Consider the following 15,440-nt stretch of genomic DNA (forward strand, 5'->3'; position numbering starts at 1 on the left):
TTGATAATGAGAGTGAGGAAAAGTAAAGTATTTTTTTACAATTATAACTCGATACTAATTTTTAAGAATGATCCATAGCACATAAATCATAGAAATAGTGAACTGTTGAGCGTATTAATACACGCCACGACATCTTACAAGGAATACGAATTAAATATTTCTGGTAATACATCACAAGTCACATTAGACAAGATTTATCTCGCTTGCATTCTGGCCCATTTCGTATTCCGGGCACAGCTGAGCGATGTCAATGACATCGCTTTGATTTATATGAGAAAATTATTAGTATACTACAATATTATCCTTACATTCCGTTTGGTCTAGGTTTCTCAAAGGTTCTGTACTCGAATGATGGACTTATATCACTAAGCCTACGTCGTACAACCAGCATCATTTTATATATTATTGTTGAAAGAGCGACAGACAGACATACATAGTTACTTTCATATTTATAATATTACTCGTATAGATAAACGCTATTTGCAATAACTCTAAAATTTAATATCTTAACTAAATTAATATTTTTTCTTAGTTTAAATAAAGTTATCCTCAAAAATAATAATTACTGAGACATATTTATTTAAATATACTGAACCAACTGTAGCTGTATCCTCATATATTATTTGGGTATACACGACTATACCTGAAATTATTCAATCAGCTGACCCGATCCAGATAAATGACTTTCAATACTAACCAAATCAGGCAAACACTACTGACCTTCTCGGTCCAAGGTTGGGGTAGGATGTAATAAAAGCTATCTCAGGGATAATGGGGGGTAAGCACAATACCCAAACGTATTCAATCCGAGAAACCTTGAATTCGACAAAGTAAACACGCTTGGCACAAATAAATAAATCAATTAACATAAGCTCGGACGATAAATTCTTGCAAATGTAGATCAATATATAAGACGTTTCAATTCAATTTAAGAAAATACACACAATTTAAATACTTCTATATTTTCCTTCAATGTTTCCAGAAATATTGGGAGGATCTTTATTATTTAAGTACTTTACGACAATTTGTATGTTAAAGTAATGGTATTTACTGGAATTGTCACACAGGCTTTAATCAAGAATATAACAGTACAAAGTACAATAGATTATTACATGTCTAATTATAATTGGACGTGATTCTTTCTGGTTCTCGGAAACAAGTTGATTCAAATTTTCATTCAATTAAATTAGAAGAGTAATGAAGATTTACAAGATAATGAAATAAAAAACAAAATAATACGATTTATAACTATGTTACTTATGTCGTAACAGCCTCCGATATCATTGTTGTCGATGTAAGGGTTATTTAAATGTTCTTGCAAAGTATACTATATATGTAGTAGTATACTATAGATGGCAGTACTTTTGGTAGTTTTAACTATTTATCTTGTAAAATGGCAAATGAAAAGTTTTTGTGAGATATTTGAATTAAGTGCATAATATATTTTTCATTTTGATTAATGCTCTATGGTCGAGAGGTTCAAGTAGGTGGTACGTATATTACTTTATATTAAATACTTTCATGAAGATCTTGCCACAATTTCATTTCTTCTTAGTACTCTTTAATTTTGAAGATCTCAATCACATCAATAACTAGCTGTGCTTCGACTTCGTTCAAGTTTGAATTTGACAAAAAAATATTTGTTGCAACGTAATTGCATCACCTTTTTGCAAGAGAAGTCGTCAAAATTGGATAGACAGACCCAGACAAAAAATGAATTTAGGAAGCGGTTAATTTAATATTACAAGCAGATACTACAATTTTATTATGTAATAAAATCAAAATAAACTTTATTCAAGTAGGCTTTTACAAGCACTTTTGAATCGTCATTTTACAATGAAGTGAAGCTACCACCGGTTCGGAAAGTAGATTCTACCGAGAAGAACCGGTAAGAAACGCAGTAGTTACTCTTTTTCAACATTTAAGAAATACAAAGTCAAGTTAGTTAAATACAAAATAATCAAAGTTATTTTAATTAATATATCCTGTTTGGAAGTCAACAGGTATTAACTCCACGCTTTTCGTAATATGTATATAGAATTTAATTGTTATAGAAATTTAGAAAAATGAATGCTATAAATATATTATCATTGATTTTATACCAGTGGGTAATATATATAGATTCACGTGCATCCTTTGCTCCAATATATTCTTATCTCAAATGCTCGTGACTTATCAAGTTAGCTTTCAAGTTTATAAGTTCATGACTCACGTGTCACTTAGTGTACTTGAATATCCGTAACTCATATGTCGGTCACGTTGAAAGTGGAGGTTGCAAAGCCCCACCTACAACTTCATTTAATGGATGAATTAGTGAATGATAGCTGCATGTACGTATGATTGCTACAATTAGGTATAATAACGATTATATCTGAGGAAACATCAAAAATAGATTCGATTATTAAATAAAGTATATAGATTTTTCTCTTAAGTATTTTAAATCAAAATTTAATAATAACCATCTAATATTATTATAAGCAAACACATATCACTTTGTTATATCAGACAAAGCGAATAAACACATTATAAACTCTAAACTAAGTTGATTATTTTATTATATTTCCAATAGGACAGCCAACAGTATTTTTTTTTCGAATTGAGTACTGCAGAGTGGGCCCTACTGGCCTCTACAGCGTCACCGGGTGGGGTAGGCAATGCTGAACTACTCAAGCCTAATAATGGGAGCCCACTGAAGGGCTCAGAATACGTCAGATAATATATCAAATGAAAAAACATAACAACATTTTAAAATTATCTTGGCAAACGTTCTACTATTTACAACTAGTCTCATGTTTGATCGAATTAAGAAAAAGTCGAAGTAGTAACGATACTTAACAACCATTTAATATTTCAATATATAAAAGCAATAAATTAATTACGCAACTTAGTGTCAAATAAACAACAGGCGCTTTCAGTTGTAAACAACTAATTTAAAATTGTCCTTTGCTATTAAAAGGTTCTAATTGTATTGAAATGAAAAGGTATTCATTAAAATTTATCGAATCTAATCTTTTCCTTGATTTATGTACTGGTCGAGACAATTACGTGTAAATCAATCTTAATTCGTCTTTTTATAATTTAAATACGTTTATAATTGTGTAATTAGTACCTAGATGAGATTATACGAGTTTGCCTGGCTTAATTTTTATGAAGGTATCCCTCAAGGAAAATAAAATAGTGTTTTGTAGCCGTATACAACAACAGCCTGTAAATTCCCACAGCTGGGCTAAAGGCCTCCTCTCCCTTTGAGGAGAAGGTTTGGAACATATTCCACCACGCCTTCCCAATGCGGGTTGGTGGAATACACATGTGGCAGAATTTCTGTGAAAATTGTCACATGCAGGTTTCCTCACGATGTTTTCCTTTACCGCTGAGCACGAGATGAATTATAAAGACAAATTAAGCACATGAATCAGCGGTGCTTGCCTGGGTTTGAACCTGCAATCATCGGTTAAGATGCACGCGTTCTAACCACTGGGCCATCTCGACTCAACTCTCTCGGCATGTAGCCGTATATGTGTATGTAAATAAAAAATCTCTGATGGAGACTTAGAAAGGACCAAACCTCCTGGAAAGTCACTGGTAATTTTTAAGTCCTTTCTCATTTTGATTTAGGTCATTATAAATTTCTAACAATGAAACATAACAACATAATTCAGATTTGACTTATTTTACCATTTAAAAAGTTCAAAAATATTGTTTGTATTTCTTAACTAAATATTTACATCAAAACTCTCGTTTTTTATTTATACGAGGTAATAAATTATTTCGTTCGAAAAATGTACAATATTACTACAGATGTAAGTTGTTTGTCAAAGTCTAAAAATCATTACAAACTTTTTTCCAATGGCTGTCTGTGAGACCTCGTTCAACCGATGAAACTTTGAGCGCCATTTGTTCTTTACGATACAGTGTTATGATTTGTCCTATATATTAAAACTATATAAATAAATAAAATATCTAGACTTGTAATTAAACAAAAAGAAAGGAGCAAGAGGACTACTATCCCTTTTACTCTCCACTAAAACTCATCATTGTGTATTCTTTTATTCCGGTTTGAGAGTAACTTAGTCAGTGTAACACCAAATACAATGAACTGTAACGCCTGGTGGATGCACCCTTATGTGTTTTTATACCACAAACTGATTGAATATATAAATAAATATATAAATCACAAGTCATTATACATTATATATGTATACATTGAAGTCACATTTATTATACCTGAAATATGTACATATTTCATGGCATTGTGGTGACCGACCATTTTTGAACCCGAGAACTTTGTGTAAGGATCACTCTCTATAGCCGTGCAATCTTGGTTCATGTTTTATTCGTATTAATATCTGCCTTATATTTAATATTAACTATTTCAAGTCTATATTGAAACAACGTTATTTCTTCCCAAAAGCGCTACTATTAATGATTGAAACAACTTGTTTGCTTATGGATATTAGACAACAATTCGGAATATATTTAGGTCGAATTTTTTTATTAAAATTGGAAATAGATATGTTTTTGTTAGTTACAGACGATTTAAAGTTACATAAGTAGGTTTGTTTTGGTACGTTCGAATAGTTTTTGTTTTACCGAAAAAAAAAAAACAAAAAGTTGGAGATATTTTCGAGCCTCACGAGAATTGGAAGACGCTATTTTATAAGTAAAAGTTTATTTCAAATCTAAGATATTATTAGAATATTTATCAGAGAATATTAAGACTACGATGTGATATTGAGATGGGGCGGAGGCAGATCGTATTCCATAAAAACCATTCAAATTACAATCAATATATTAATTATCTGATCTTTGATAAAACATCCACTTATTATGAAGATTCTCACAATTATTTCCTAAATTAGCTAGTATTTTATTGTTCTATATTAAAAGCATTATCAGTTTGCCACGTGTGACCTTTAAAATATTTTTTAAATTCGGCGTAATTTTTGAAAGAAAATAGCTAGTAACACATATTTAGGTGGTATTTAGTTTTATTATTTATTTAAAGCGTCGTGTCTAGAATTACTTATTGTCTGACTTTCTGACTGATATTTGCAAAATACTAACCGTGTGAGATAGGAGATTTTTCTAAGTACGGGATTGGGTAACACGACTGGAAATACTTTTTGTTTAAGAATCTTACGTCTTCTTCTAGGCATTTAATTGAATGCACTGTCATCTTTAAAACCATAGATGCTTTTGAAAATTCACAAGATTTTGGGATCTAAACTAGGCAATAACTGCTATTCCTCAGAATTAGATTCTTAAGTTACCATCGAGATCCAATAACTTTTCTCATATAAATAGGAGTACATTAAAAAATTATCAATTTACTGACACTAATAGAAAAGTTGGAAGAAAGAACGAATTGATTCATAAGATCATTAACAAAGCCTACACAAATACATCAAACTAAATAGTCCATTAAAGAAAACACATAAACCTTAATTATAGGTCATTAATACTTGATCAAGAAAGCAACAAGAAAGTTATATTGAACTTATTTCTATTTGAAATAGTCAGTGGGCGGCCAAATGTACCTAATCGTAAGTGGGATACATCCAAAAGTATTGCTTTTTGGCGGTAGAATATCTGATGAGTGGGTGACTGAGGCGAGCTTGAAAGTGATCTTAAATTGTGTTCAAAATGTTATGAACACACATAATTTTTAGACTATTCAATATGTGTTGTTATAAACAAGAATCCATTTATGCATATAATCACATGATCGCTCAGGAATTTCGATCGAAACAACGCCGAGAATTTGTATCAAAATACCGACGTTAATATGAAAATATCTGATCAAAATGTATATGATACACGCGTAAATATCTCTTGCTTAACATGAGTAAGCCGATGTAACTAAAGGCACAAGACAAAACATCTTAGTTACCAAGGTTGGTGGCGCATTGATGATGTAAGGAATGGTTAGTATTTCTTTCAACACCATTGTCTATGGACAGAGGTGACCACTTACCATCAGGTCGCCCATGTGCTCGTCCGCCAACCTATAGCTTAAAATATGATGTTCTGGGTAGGTTTATTATGTATTAACGGTCCATACATTTATATGGTGTTTTTTATAAGCATTATATACATAAAATAGTACCGTTTTTAATTATGCTTCAATAAAAACTCCAAGACTCGAATCCAAATTGATTATTACCAAAATAATTAACGACGACTGAACTATCATACACAAAATAGTTCTAATACATTGAAAAGTAAATAGCCAAATAATTTGGAGAAAACGATTTAATCGCATACGTGGCGTGAATTGAAGTTGTGTATTTGCTTTGGATAAATAGTTGTTTACAGTGTGCTTTGAATTCGAAATAACACTGTTTTTCAAAGAGAATTAATTAATACTATTACATAGCATTGTATGGTTAGTGGTAGTGCTAGGATATTTATTTAAATTAATAATTTAACAAAGTTCGTTTAGGTATTTGTAACCAAATTTTACTTTATTCGCGAAGATTTGTACATAGTTTTATATTTTAATGTATCAAGTTGGGTATATTTATAAGTACAGAAAATATAATTTACTTCCATAACTTAGGGTAATGTATTGTAGCCTAAGGGCTGACTTCGCTAGTCCTCATATACGTGATGATGTATATGAGGACGTATAGGCCAAATTTGATACGTTTATGTCAAATAGTTTTGGAGTTATAAGGGGTTAAAAGTGGCTCCAAATGATTCTTGTAAAATTACACACGGCTCGCCAGTTCTCTTATTAGTACTCGGCTTGACACGCTACCGCGTGTCTAGATATTTTAACCAATCATAAGTCAAGTTAGTTCAAGACGATTCTAACGTAAACTCATTTGTACATATTATATGTATAATATATATTTTGAAAGATACTGTTATTGGAATAGATAGATTAACTATGATGAACTGTCCGAAACATGCGGAAACATATTGAAATGGTAGTTAGAAATGTACTACTAGCGCCATCTAGTTTTTTATTATGTATGTAAGAACCCGGGCAAGAAGAGAAACTTCGAGGTGCGTACCCAGTTTGACCTACAATTAAGCAGGATGATCACGATGATTATAAGCTTCGAATGAAACAGTCATTTGACGCGATCATTGTGTTTTAACTTTTAATATATACCGATCGAAATACAGATAGCATCTCATGGGGCTGTGTAGTGTGTACATAGCTTAATAAAAAGATCCCAGTATACATCTGTTGCTTAATTAAAAAATAATGTAAAGTATTATATGTTTGAAAAATTATATAATATAATATATATAATAAAATTATAATAGATACCTTGAGAATGACATGCTGTCTAGATGTTATAAAATTTTATAAAAAAACAACTCGCTGAGTTCGGTCGTTGGTTTCCACATTATATATTATTATAACATTATAATTATGATTTAGTATTCACATCTAACTAGATATACATATATATATCATAAAAAACAACTGAACAAACGACTGAACGGATTTCGATAACATTTTGAATTACCAAACACACATCGAAGGCGATATGGGCTAAACAATCGACTTATATTAGTGAATAAACAAAATTGAATAGATATAAAAAGGAGAGAGCTAAAAAAAACCGGATTGCAGCAGATTATTACACTTGCAGTCTAGTCTAGAAAATATAGTATTAACATAAAGCTTAATGCACTCTGCAAGATTGAAGTTCGGAATTAATTCACATCACGTCGACAGATTTTCATTACCCCCGCCCTTGTTTTATGGACGAAATAATTTTACACATTTTTTTTCATAACTAACTCGTCAACTTATTAAAAACGTGGAATAAACATGTAATATACATTCGACATGGTGAGTTACACTCTATAATTGATTAAAATATTACTACTCACTAAAAAAAGATTGGTTATATTTTTTATATACAAATTTATTTTAAATGCACTTAATTTAATTTCTTAGTATTATTAAGAATGTTATACGTTAAGTGAAGATATACAAATAAATTAAAATACGTTTTTATTGTTACACGTCTGTTAGAAATAAGCTAGACTAATATAATAAGTATATTTCAGATCTTTCTTTTAAATTCCGAGTAGCAGCTAATTCAAACAAACAAATACAGTCTCAAGATTGATATCATACAAGTATAAATAAATATAAAGCTATTTTGAAATAAGGCTTTAATAATATAAAACGGAAAAAGAGTCTCATCTTAGACTAATGACAATAGACCATCGAGAGTTCTTCAAGGAGCAATTTTATTTATGTTGTAACAAATCCGATCGACGACCTCCGTGGTTGAGTGGTGTGTACAACGGTTTTCAAGCGTACGCCACTCCGAGGTTCCGGGTGCGATTCCCGGCCGAGTCAATGTAGATTATCATTAGTTTTCTATTGTCTTGGGTCTGGGTGTTTGTGGTATCGTCGTTACTTCTGATTTTCCAACACAAGTGCTTTAGCTACTTACATTGGGATCAGAGTAATGTATTGATGTTATTTATTAGACTATTAATTTACATTTATATTCCAACGACAATATTATTTAATACTTACATGTACATAGTAAATTCTCGTCGTCAAGACTCACTTATAACTCGCGTTAAAGTGTTCAATTATTATAAGTTAATTATCTCCCACGCGGAACTAAAGTGATATTACTAATTAAATAGCTTACGTAGCTAAAAATCAAAATCTTCAAATTTATGGAAATGTTTTTTATTTTTGTTGTTGTTGTTTGTCACCGAACAAAAATAAAAAAAAACATGGTAAATATCCCGAAATCAATAACTTTAATAATAAAAATAACCATGTTAATGTAAAATGTTTAATGGAAATGTATCCAAAAACTAATCAATTGCACTGTATAAAAATATAATATAATATTAAAGTATAATTATTGAACTCTCGAACTATTCAACAAGTAAACTATACCGTTGACTATCAACAGCTAGAGTTGTATTAAGTAAATTTCTAACTTAAGGTAGCCAGTAATTTATAAGTTATGACCACCATAGCAATTTGTCACCATTCTCACAGCAGAATTGATAAATTTTTGGCACGCAAGACCTTCAGGGAGGCTTGATCGCATTATGGGGTTTTTAATATAATGGGGTCTCATCACACAGGTCAAGGCGGGATTGAACGGGACAGCCTTGAAGAGGTACAGGTAAGTCTTAGTGAGGTGAACTAGGACTATTAACCACCATAAAATACATATCGTATGGAGAATAATGGCATTTGTTTCCAACATTTATATAGTTTATTATTTTTCATTTGTGAAACTAATACATGTTGAATTCTAAACAAGATATATTTGATAAAAATTGCATTTAACTATAACTTTGTCTTTTACATTTTGAAAAGAGTATCTACTTTCTTGCCTTCTAACTAAAATCTACATACATACATTCCCAACCCGTGGTATCTTATGTAGTTCTAAAAAGTAACGGAAAATGCTCTACACCATCACCTCGAAGGGAGAGGAGGCTTTACCCCAACAGTGGGAAATTTACAGGCTGTTAATGTCATAAAAAAACATTATTTATCGAGTATTACTCGACATCAATCAATCATCAATATTATAAATGTGAAACTCTGCCTGTCGCTCTTTCACTAACAAACCAATGAACCCAACTTGATGAAATTTAATATGAAGCAAACTTGAACTCCGAGAAAGGACATACTACTTTTTTGCCTGATACATGACAATCAACACCCTGAAACGCGAAGCCGCGGGTGTCTACTAGTGTAATATAACGAACGTTCCCTTTTTCGTTTTAATATTTTAAACAAAATACACAACACAATAGTATTTTACATATCTCCCAACCTTTCGCTGTTCCAGCCTTATAAATAAAGTACCACTCCAATTAAACTGTCCCGAATGAACGTTTGAGTCACTTGCCAAAAATTACTGGATTTCTGTATATATGTGGGTCAAGTTCAAAACGGTTAGGGACTAAAAGGTTACGTTACGCTCGGTTTCCAATAGGTCGTGAATATATTAAATTGGTTGCCTCTGGTTTTTACCCTTTGGACCGTGGTAATTTCGACGTAATAAGAAATTTACTATAAACAATTACATATATAGATAGGTATTGTTCCCATTTAATGTCTAAACTGTACTGTATTGGTGGAAGGGCTTTGTACGAGCCCGTCTGGGTAAGTACCACTCACTCATCAGATATTTTAAGGCCAAACATCAGGTGGCCCATATGCTCGCCCGCAAACCTATCGCATAAAAAAAGCTGGGAGTCCTCAGCATTTTATCACGAAGATAAAACACAAGTGCCATCTGTGCGTTGCGAGGCAGGATATGAGCGAAGAAACGTGAACACGTTTCTTTCACCAAACAGGACTGAACAGTCCAACTGTTTGGTGAACATTACCCGCACTAGTAGCAACTGTTCAATGTTTTACGCTCAGTATTTATTGATTTGTAATTATTTGTTTCTATTTGAAAACACAATGATATCGTCAAAATGTATTGTTATCGTACAAACCCAAAGCTAACTAGTGAATAGAACACGTATATCTGAAGATTACATTATCTGAATAAGCCTTGATGTGAAATTATATTGACTAGCAAGAAGAACCACCACCAATCCAAAGGAAAGCTGCACTGTGTCCGAGTCTTCGAAATCCTATTCCAATCTTGTCCGGGGAGGTATGTACTCATCAGTTGGATGGTGTCGCACGAACTTTATATGTTCGAAATTTTTTAGCGAGCCAGATAAGCAATTTGAGTTAGTTAACGAAAATAATATAGATATTTAATAAAGGTTTGTAAAATATGTAATAAAGGGTTACTCATTAACCTTCAGGGAAAGGTATCTTCGAGGTGAAGAAATTTCATGACTACAAATTCTCGTTAAACCTTATATAAGACATCAATTCTTTTATTCTGTTCAGAACATAAAAGTACTGTTTGTTGAATATTTGACGTTTTTTTATGGTATAGGTTGGCGGACGAGCAGTGTTGGGCAAATTTTAATTGCAATTAAAATTAAAGATTAACAATTAATTAATTGTTAATTGTTACTACTACAGTTAACAATTAATCAATTGTAATTGTGGAAAATCACAACTAACAATTATTTAATTGTTAACTGTATTAGTAACAATTAACAATTAATTAATTTTTAATTGTTTTGTTAATTTTAATTAAAAATAACAATTAAAAACACTGCTGTAAAATATAAAGACTTGAGCGAAAACGACGACTTGAAATGTTTTTGTTTTATACCTACGCTGAAGAAATATTTATCAATGCAACTTTATATTATATAATATAAAAATAAACACTTTTTTTCTGTGGAAAGAGACATTTAGAAAAAATAAGCTTAAAACTTAGAGTCGTTGACCACATTTTTATTCGTCTGAAGTCTAATACTTATAGCTTAATTTTCCTAAAAATTTACTAATTACATTTTGATGTATAAAGTTAATTGTTAGTTTTAATTGTTTTATAAAACAACTAAAAAAGTTAATTGCAATTATTTTAATTGTAAGTTGCAATTGACATACGTTAATCAAATTAATTTAATTGCAAGGTGCAATTAAAAGTGTAATTGCGATTAATTTAATTGTAATTAATTTAATTGCAATTACTTTTTTAGTCAATTAATAAAATAATTAACAATTGCTTGATTAATGCCCAACACTGCGGACGAGCATATGGGCCACCTGAAGGTAAGTGGTCACCATCACCCATAGACAATGACGCTGTAAATAATATTAACTATTCAATATTCAATATTAACGTCGTCAATGTACCACCAACCTTGGGAACTGAGATGTTATGTCCCTTGTGCCTGTAGATGTTACCTGTACCACATAAGGTTTCGATCTTTTTCTGTTATATTCCTTTCCCAGTACGAAATTAATAATATACATAAATTGAGTACACGAAAATTAAGTGCCGCAACCCGGTATCTGAACTTAAAATCTTCAGTTTAGATATCCTTCAACCACTGCACAATCACCGATCATAGTATTAAAATAACCGTTATACTTAATAACATATAAATCACCTAACAAGTTACAAGCTGCCAAGAATTCTAGTGGCATTTCTCCTGTCCCAATAATTACACATGAAGCTGAATTAAGGCACATCATAAATATTCATGTAAGAAATGAATTCGATCAAAGTTTTCTTATTAATAGAACTTACCTGTCAAGCGATACTGCAACTAAACTATAGACGGACGCCGCCACGGAGAGACCCTGCACGTAGGGCACGGTCTTGCACATCAACCAGCCGAGCACCCATGCTGTAAAAACATAATCGTATTACTTACACATTCAATAACATCAACTATTCAAGCTAAAGTATAAATAAAAATGATTGTGTATTAAGTACAACAATATATATTTTATTGGTAAGAATATGAACAAAAGGACAGGGCTGATAATAATAGATTACTATAAGCCCTTATATCACTTACAAACAAAATCAATACATATTTTATTCAAGTAGAGTTTACAAGCACTTTTGAATCGCCACTTCATTACTACATTAAGTGAAGTTGCAATCGGTTTCGAATTTAGATTTTATCGAGAAGAACCGGTGAGAAACTCAATATTTTTTATATATGACGATAGAGTGGTTAGATGTAAAGAGGAACAGCTATGGGATTTAAGATGTTATATTCCATATAGATATTATTAAACTAATAATTCTAGCAGTAATACGATTTTAAATTAACATGGTTATTTTTATTATTAAAGTTATTAATTTAGGGATATTTACCATGTTTTTTACACGAGAGTCTCGTGAACAAGACATTCGCAGATAATGTCGAAATATCGAGCACCATCGAATAAAAATAATATAATATAGAAATTAATAACGTTAGTAATACGATTGTTACAAAGTATTTATGTTAAGGATTAAACTGAATGATGACTAAGCAGAACCTATATACATATTTATTGAAAAAAATGGAAACATTTACATTTCATCTTTCTTATCGGTTAATCACTGTAGGATCTATTTTCCGAACCAGTAGTAGATTTAAATTCAATATTTATATTCAAAATTAAACTGTAACTTGACCATTAAAATCCTTTTTATGATCCTACTTAAATAAAGAATATTTTGACTTAATTTGTAAGTACATAATTATTAAATTAAGATTGTCAACTTTGTATACGACCAAACAATGAAAAAATTGGACTTTTATAACATTATTATCAATAAAAAACTGAAGGAGAAGTAAGCGGTTCATTTATTAAATGACAGAGTTAAGGATCTGATGGGAAAAGGAAAAAGGAGCAACACTCATGGTCAAAGATGGGATGGACGATAAATGAAACATTGCGGAAATAACGTAAAGAAAACATAAGGCAGGCTTTCACGGAAAAGCAAGACAACCTTGAAATATTTTGTAATGATATAGTTTGTAGAAAGGATAAAGATAAAAAGATTGTTAGCAAATAATGTTACTATTCAAAACTTATTAAGAAACGAAACCACGAATATAATAGAAGAATCATTATCCTATTTTCTTAATTATATCACAGCGAAAATTTATATAATTACCGTTATAAGCTCAACAAATTTAATATTATCGATTCAGTATTTAAATGTCCAAAAAGTCAAATAAAAGGCCCCTAGACTTTAAAACTAAAATACTAAGTTAAACTTTATTTAAATATATTTCAAAAACTATTAATCTTTCTTTGGAAATTTAGTCGTGAATATACTTTATTATTCCAATTTATCAAGACGTAAAGTCCTGCAGCACCAAAAAAAATCCCAAAGACTCCACCTTAGCAACAGGTTGTACCGCTGAATCAATATTTACACCATGCCCTGCACCTCGAAGTAGGTCAGGTCACTGTACCTGCGAACCTTCAGCCTTGCATTCCTACATCTCGCTCTCTTTCACACCGATACGAATTTTTATAGCTCCATCTCATTTCCACCTAACCTTGTCCTGGTATAAAACGCATTACAATACGAAAGACGGAAATGACAGCGCTATGTCCAATTAAAAATGAATTTTAACGTCTTGGGTTAGAGTCTCGTATCGCTTGTTTCGGGTCGAGGAAGAGTTGCATCGGCTTAGTGTATCGATTTAGACGTTTAGGAAGGAACTGATTTTACATTAATGAACTCTGTTTTTGAGTCGGCTTCTTCATAACCCACATTATCAGTCCTTGACCCGATCACGATTATGCTAAGGTGCATGGAAATGTAATTGAATCATAAATTAGAAAATATTTCGCGAATGCTTTCCAAACACATTTTCTGTTTTGGAATAAAATTTTGTCTGTATTCTATTTTCTATAGAGAAAAAAAATACACTCATAATCACCCCAGAAGACTTACCGAGTTTTGATCTGTGATTTCAATGATGAAAACTTTTCAAATTACAAAGATTTTCATATATCTATAAAGAAAATTTTCTGATAATTCCGACCCTTTAGAACCCACAATTCTAAAACTGTTTCAAGTAAATATTTTAATAAGAATGTAACAATGCCTACGTGAATTATTAAAATATGGACGTCGTACCTTTTGAGGGTAGTTTTAAATAATTAATATTCACTAACAAACGTTTACAGAAAGTACATGAGGCTGAAGCAGAAGATTGTTCAGTTAACTAAAATAAGGCTGTGTAACTTGCTACGTTTGCTTATCATGACTTTGTTAAAACATAGATTGATAGTATTATTATGTCTGGTAAGTAGATTCCAAATATCAAGATAGCCATATTATATGCTATATTTGAACAGAGCAACGAGACAAAACAATTTATTTTGAATATCTTTTGATAGATATAAAATAATTTGAAATTTGTTAGTTAATAATATTTGATAAAATAACACGCGAGGCTTATATTGAGACTTGTTTATTGATTTTATTGAATAAAACACAATCGACGTAACAAGTTGACACTGATAGAATATAAGAGACGCCTATAATTAAGTTATAGTAAAGTATAAGATGTGTAACTTTGCTATTATAAAATTGGAGGCGTCTTATGTAATTAGGTATGGTTCAGGTTGCTTTCTCATTTTCAATTTTGAATGCACAAACGATACTTAACGGTATTTAATTTTATTTGTAATTTTTCATGATAGGCTTAGTTATAAAATTGCTATCAAAAACATAGTTATGTTGGCATTGATTTTGTTACGATGTCCCGTCACATCTTTGCAGTTTTGTCAAAGCAACCCAATTTATATATAAATTTTATCTATTCACCAGTATAACTTGAACCGGGATCCAAGGTTGGATCGCCGGGTTTTTAGGGCGAATTTTAATGAAGCATTCACCTGCTAAAGGCATGGGAAAAAATCCAAGGACGCCATGAAAGAACCCTCCGAAAGTACTTTACATTTTTTAAGATTCTCCCAAGTATCGGTATTAATGAAATTCTCCTTTCATATTTGATTCTTTTACGTATTTATATTTAATAAATCAATTGAATATTAATATTATAGAATAGATATGCAAGTGATATTTAGA

At 31.2% G+C, this 15,440-nt stretch overlaps 1 protein-coding gene across 1 annotated transcript in view; it reads right to left on the reverse strand.

Moving 5' to 3' along the window:
- The window catches only part of LOC124535235 (neuropeptide SIFamide receptor-like), a 161,229-nt gene that overhangs the window by 81,798 nt on the left and 63,991 nt on the right, over nt 1-15,440 (reverse strand). Inside the window, exon 2 of the mRNA XM_047111363.1 lies at nt 12,135-12,234. Coding sequence (XP_046967319.1) covers nt 12,135-12,234 — 100 coding nt within the window. The remainder of the gene's footprint in view (nt 1-12,134; nt 12,235-15,440) is intronic.

Source organism: Vanessa cardui, chromosome 14 (assembly GCF_905220365.1).
Source record: "Vanessa cardui chromosome 14, ilVanCard2.1, whole genome shotgun sequence".
Classification (NCBI taxonomy): domain Eukaryota; kingdom Metazoa; phylum Arthropoda; class Insecta; order Lepidoptera; family Nymphalidae; genus Vanessa; species Vanessa cardui.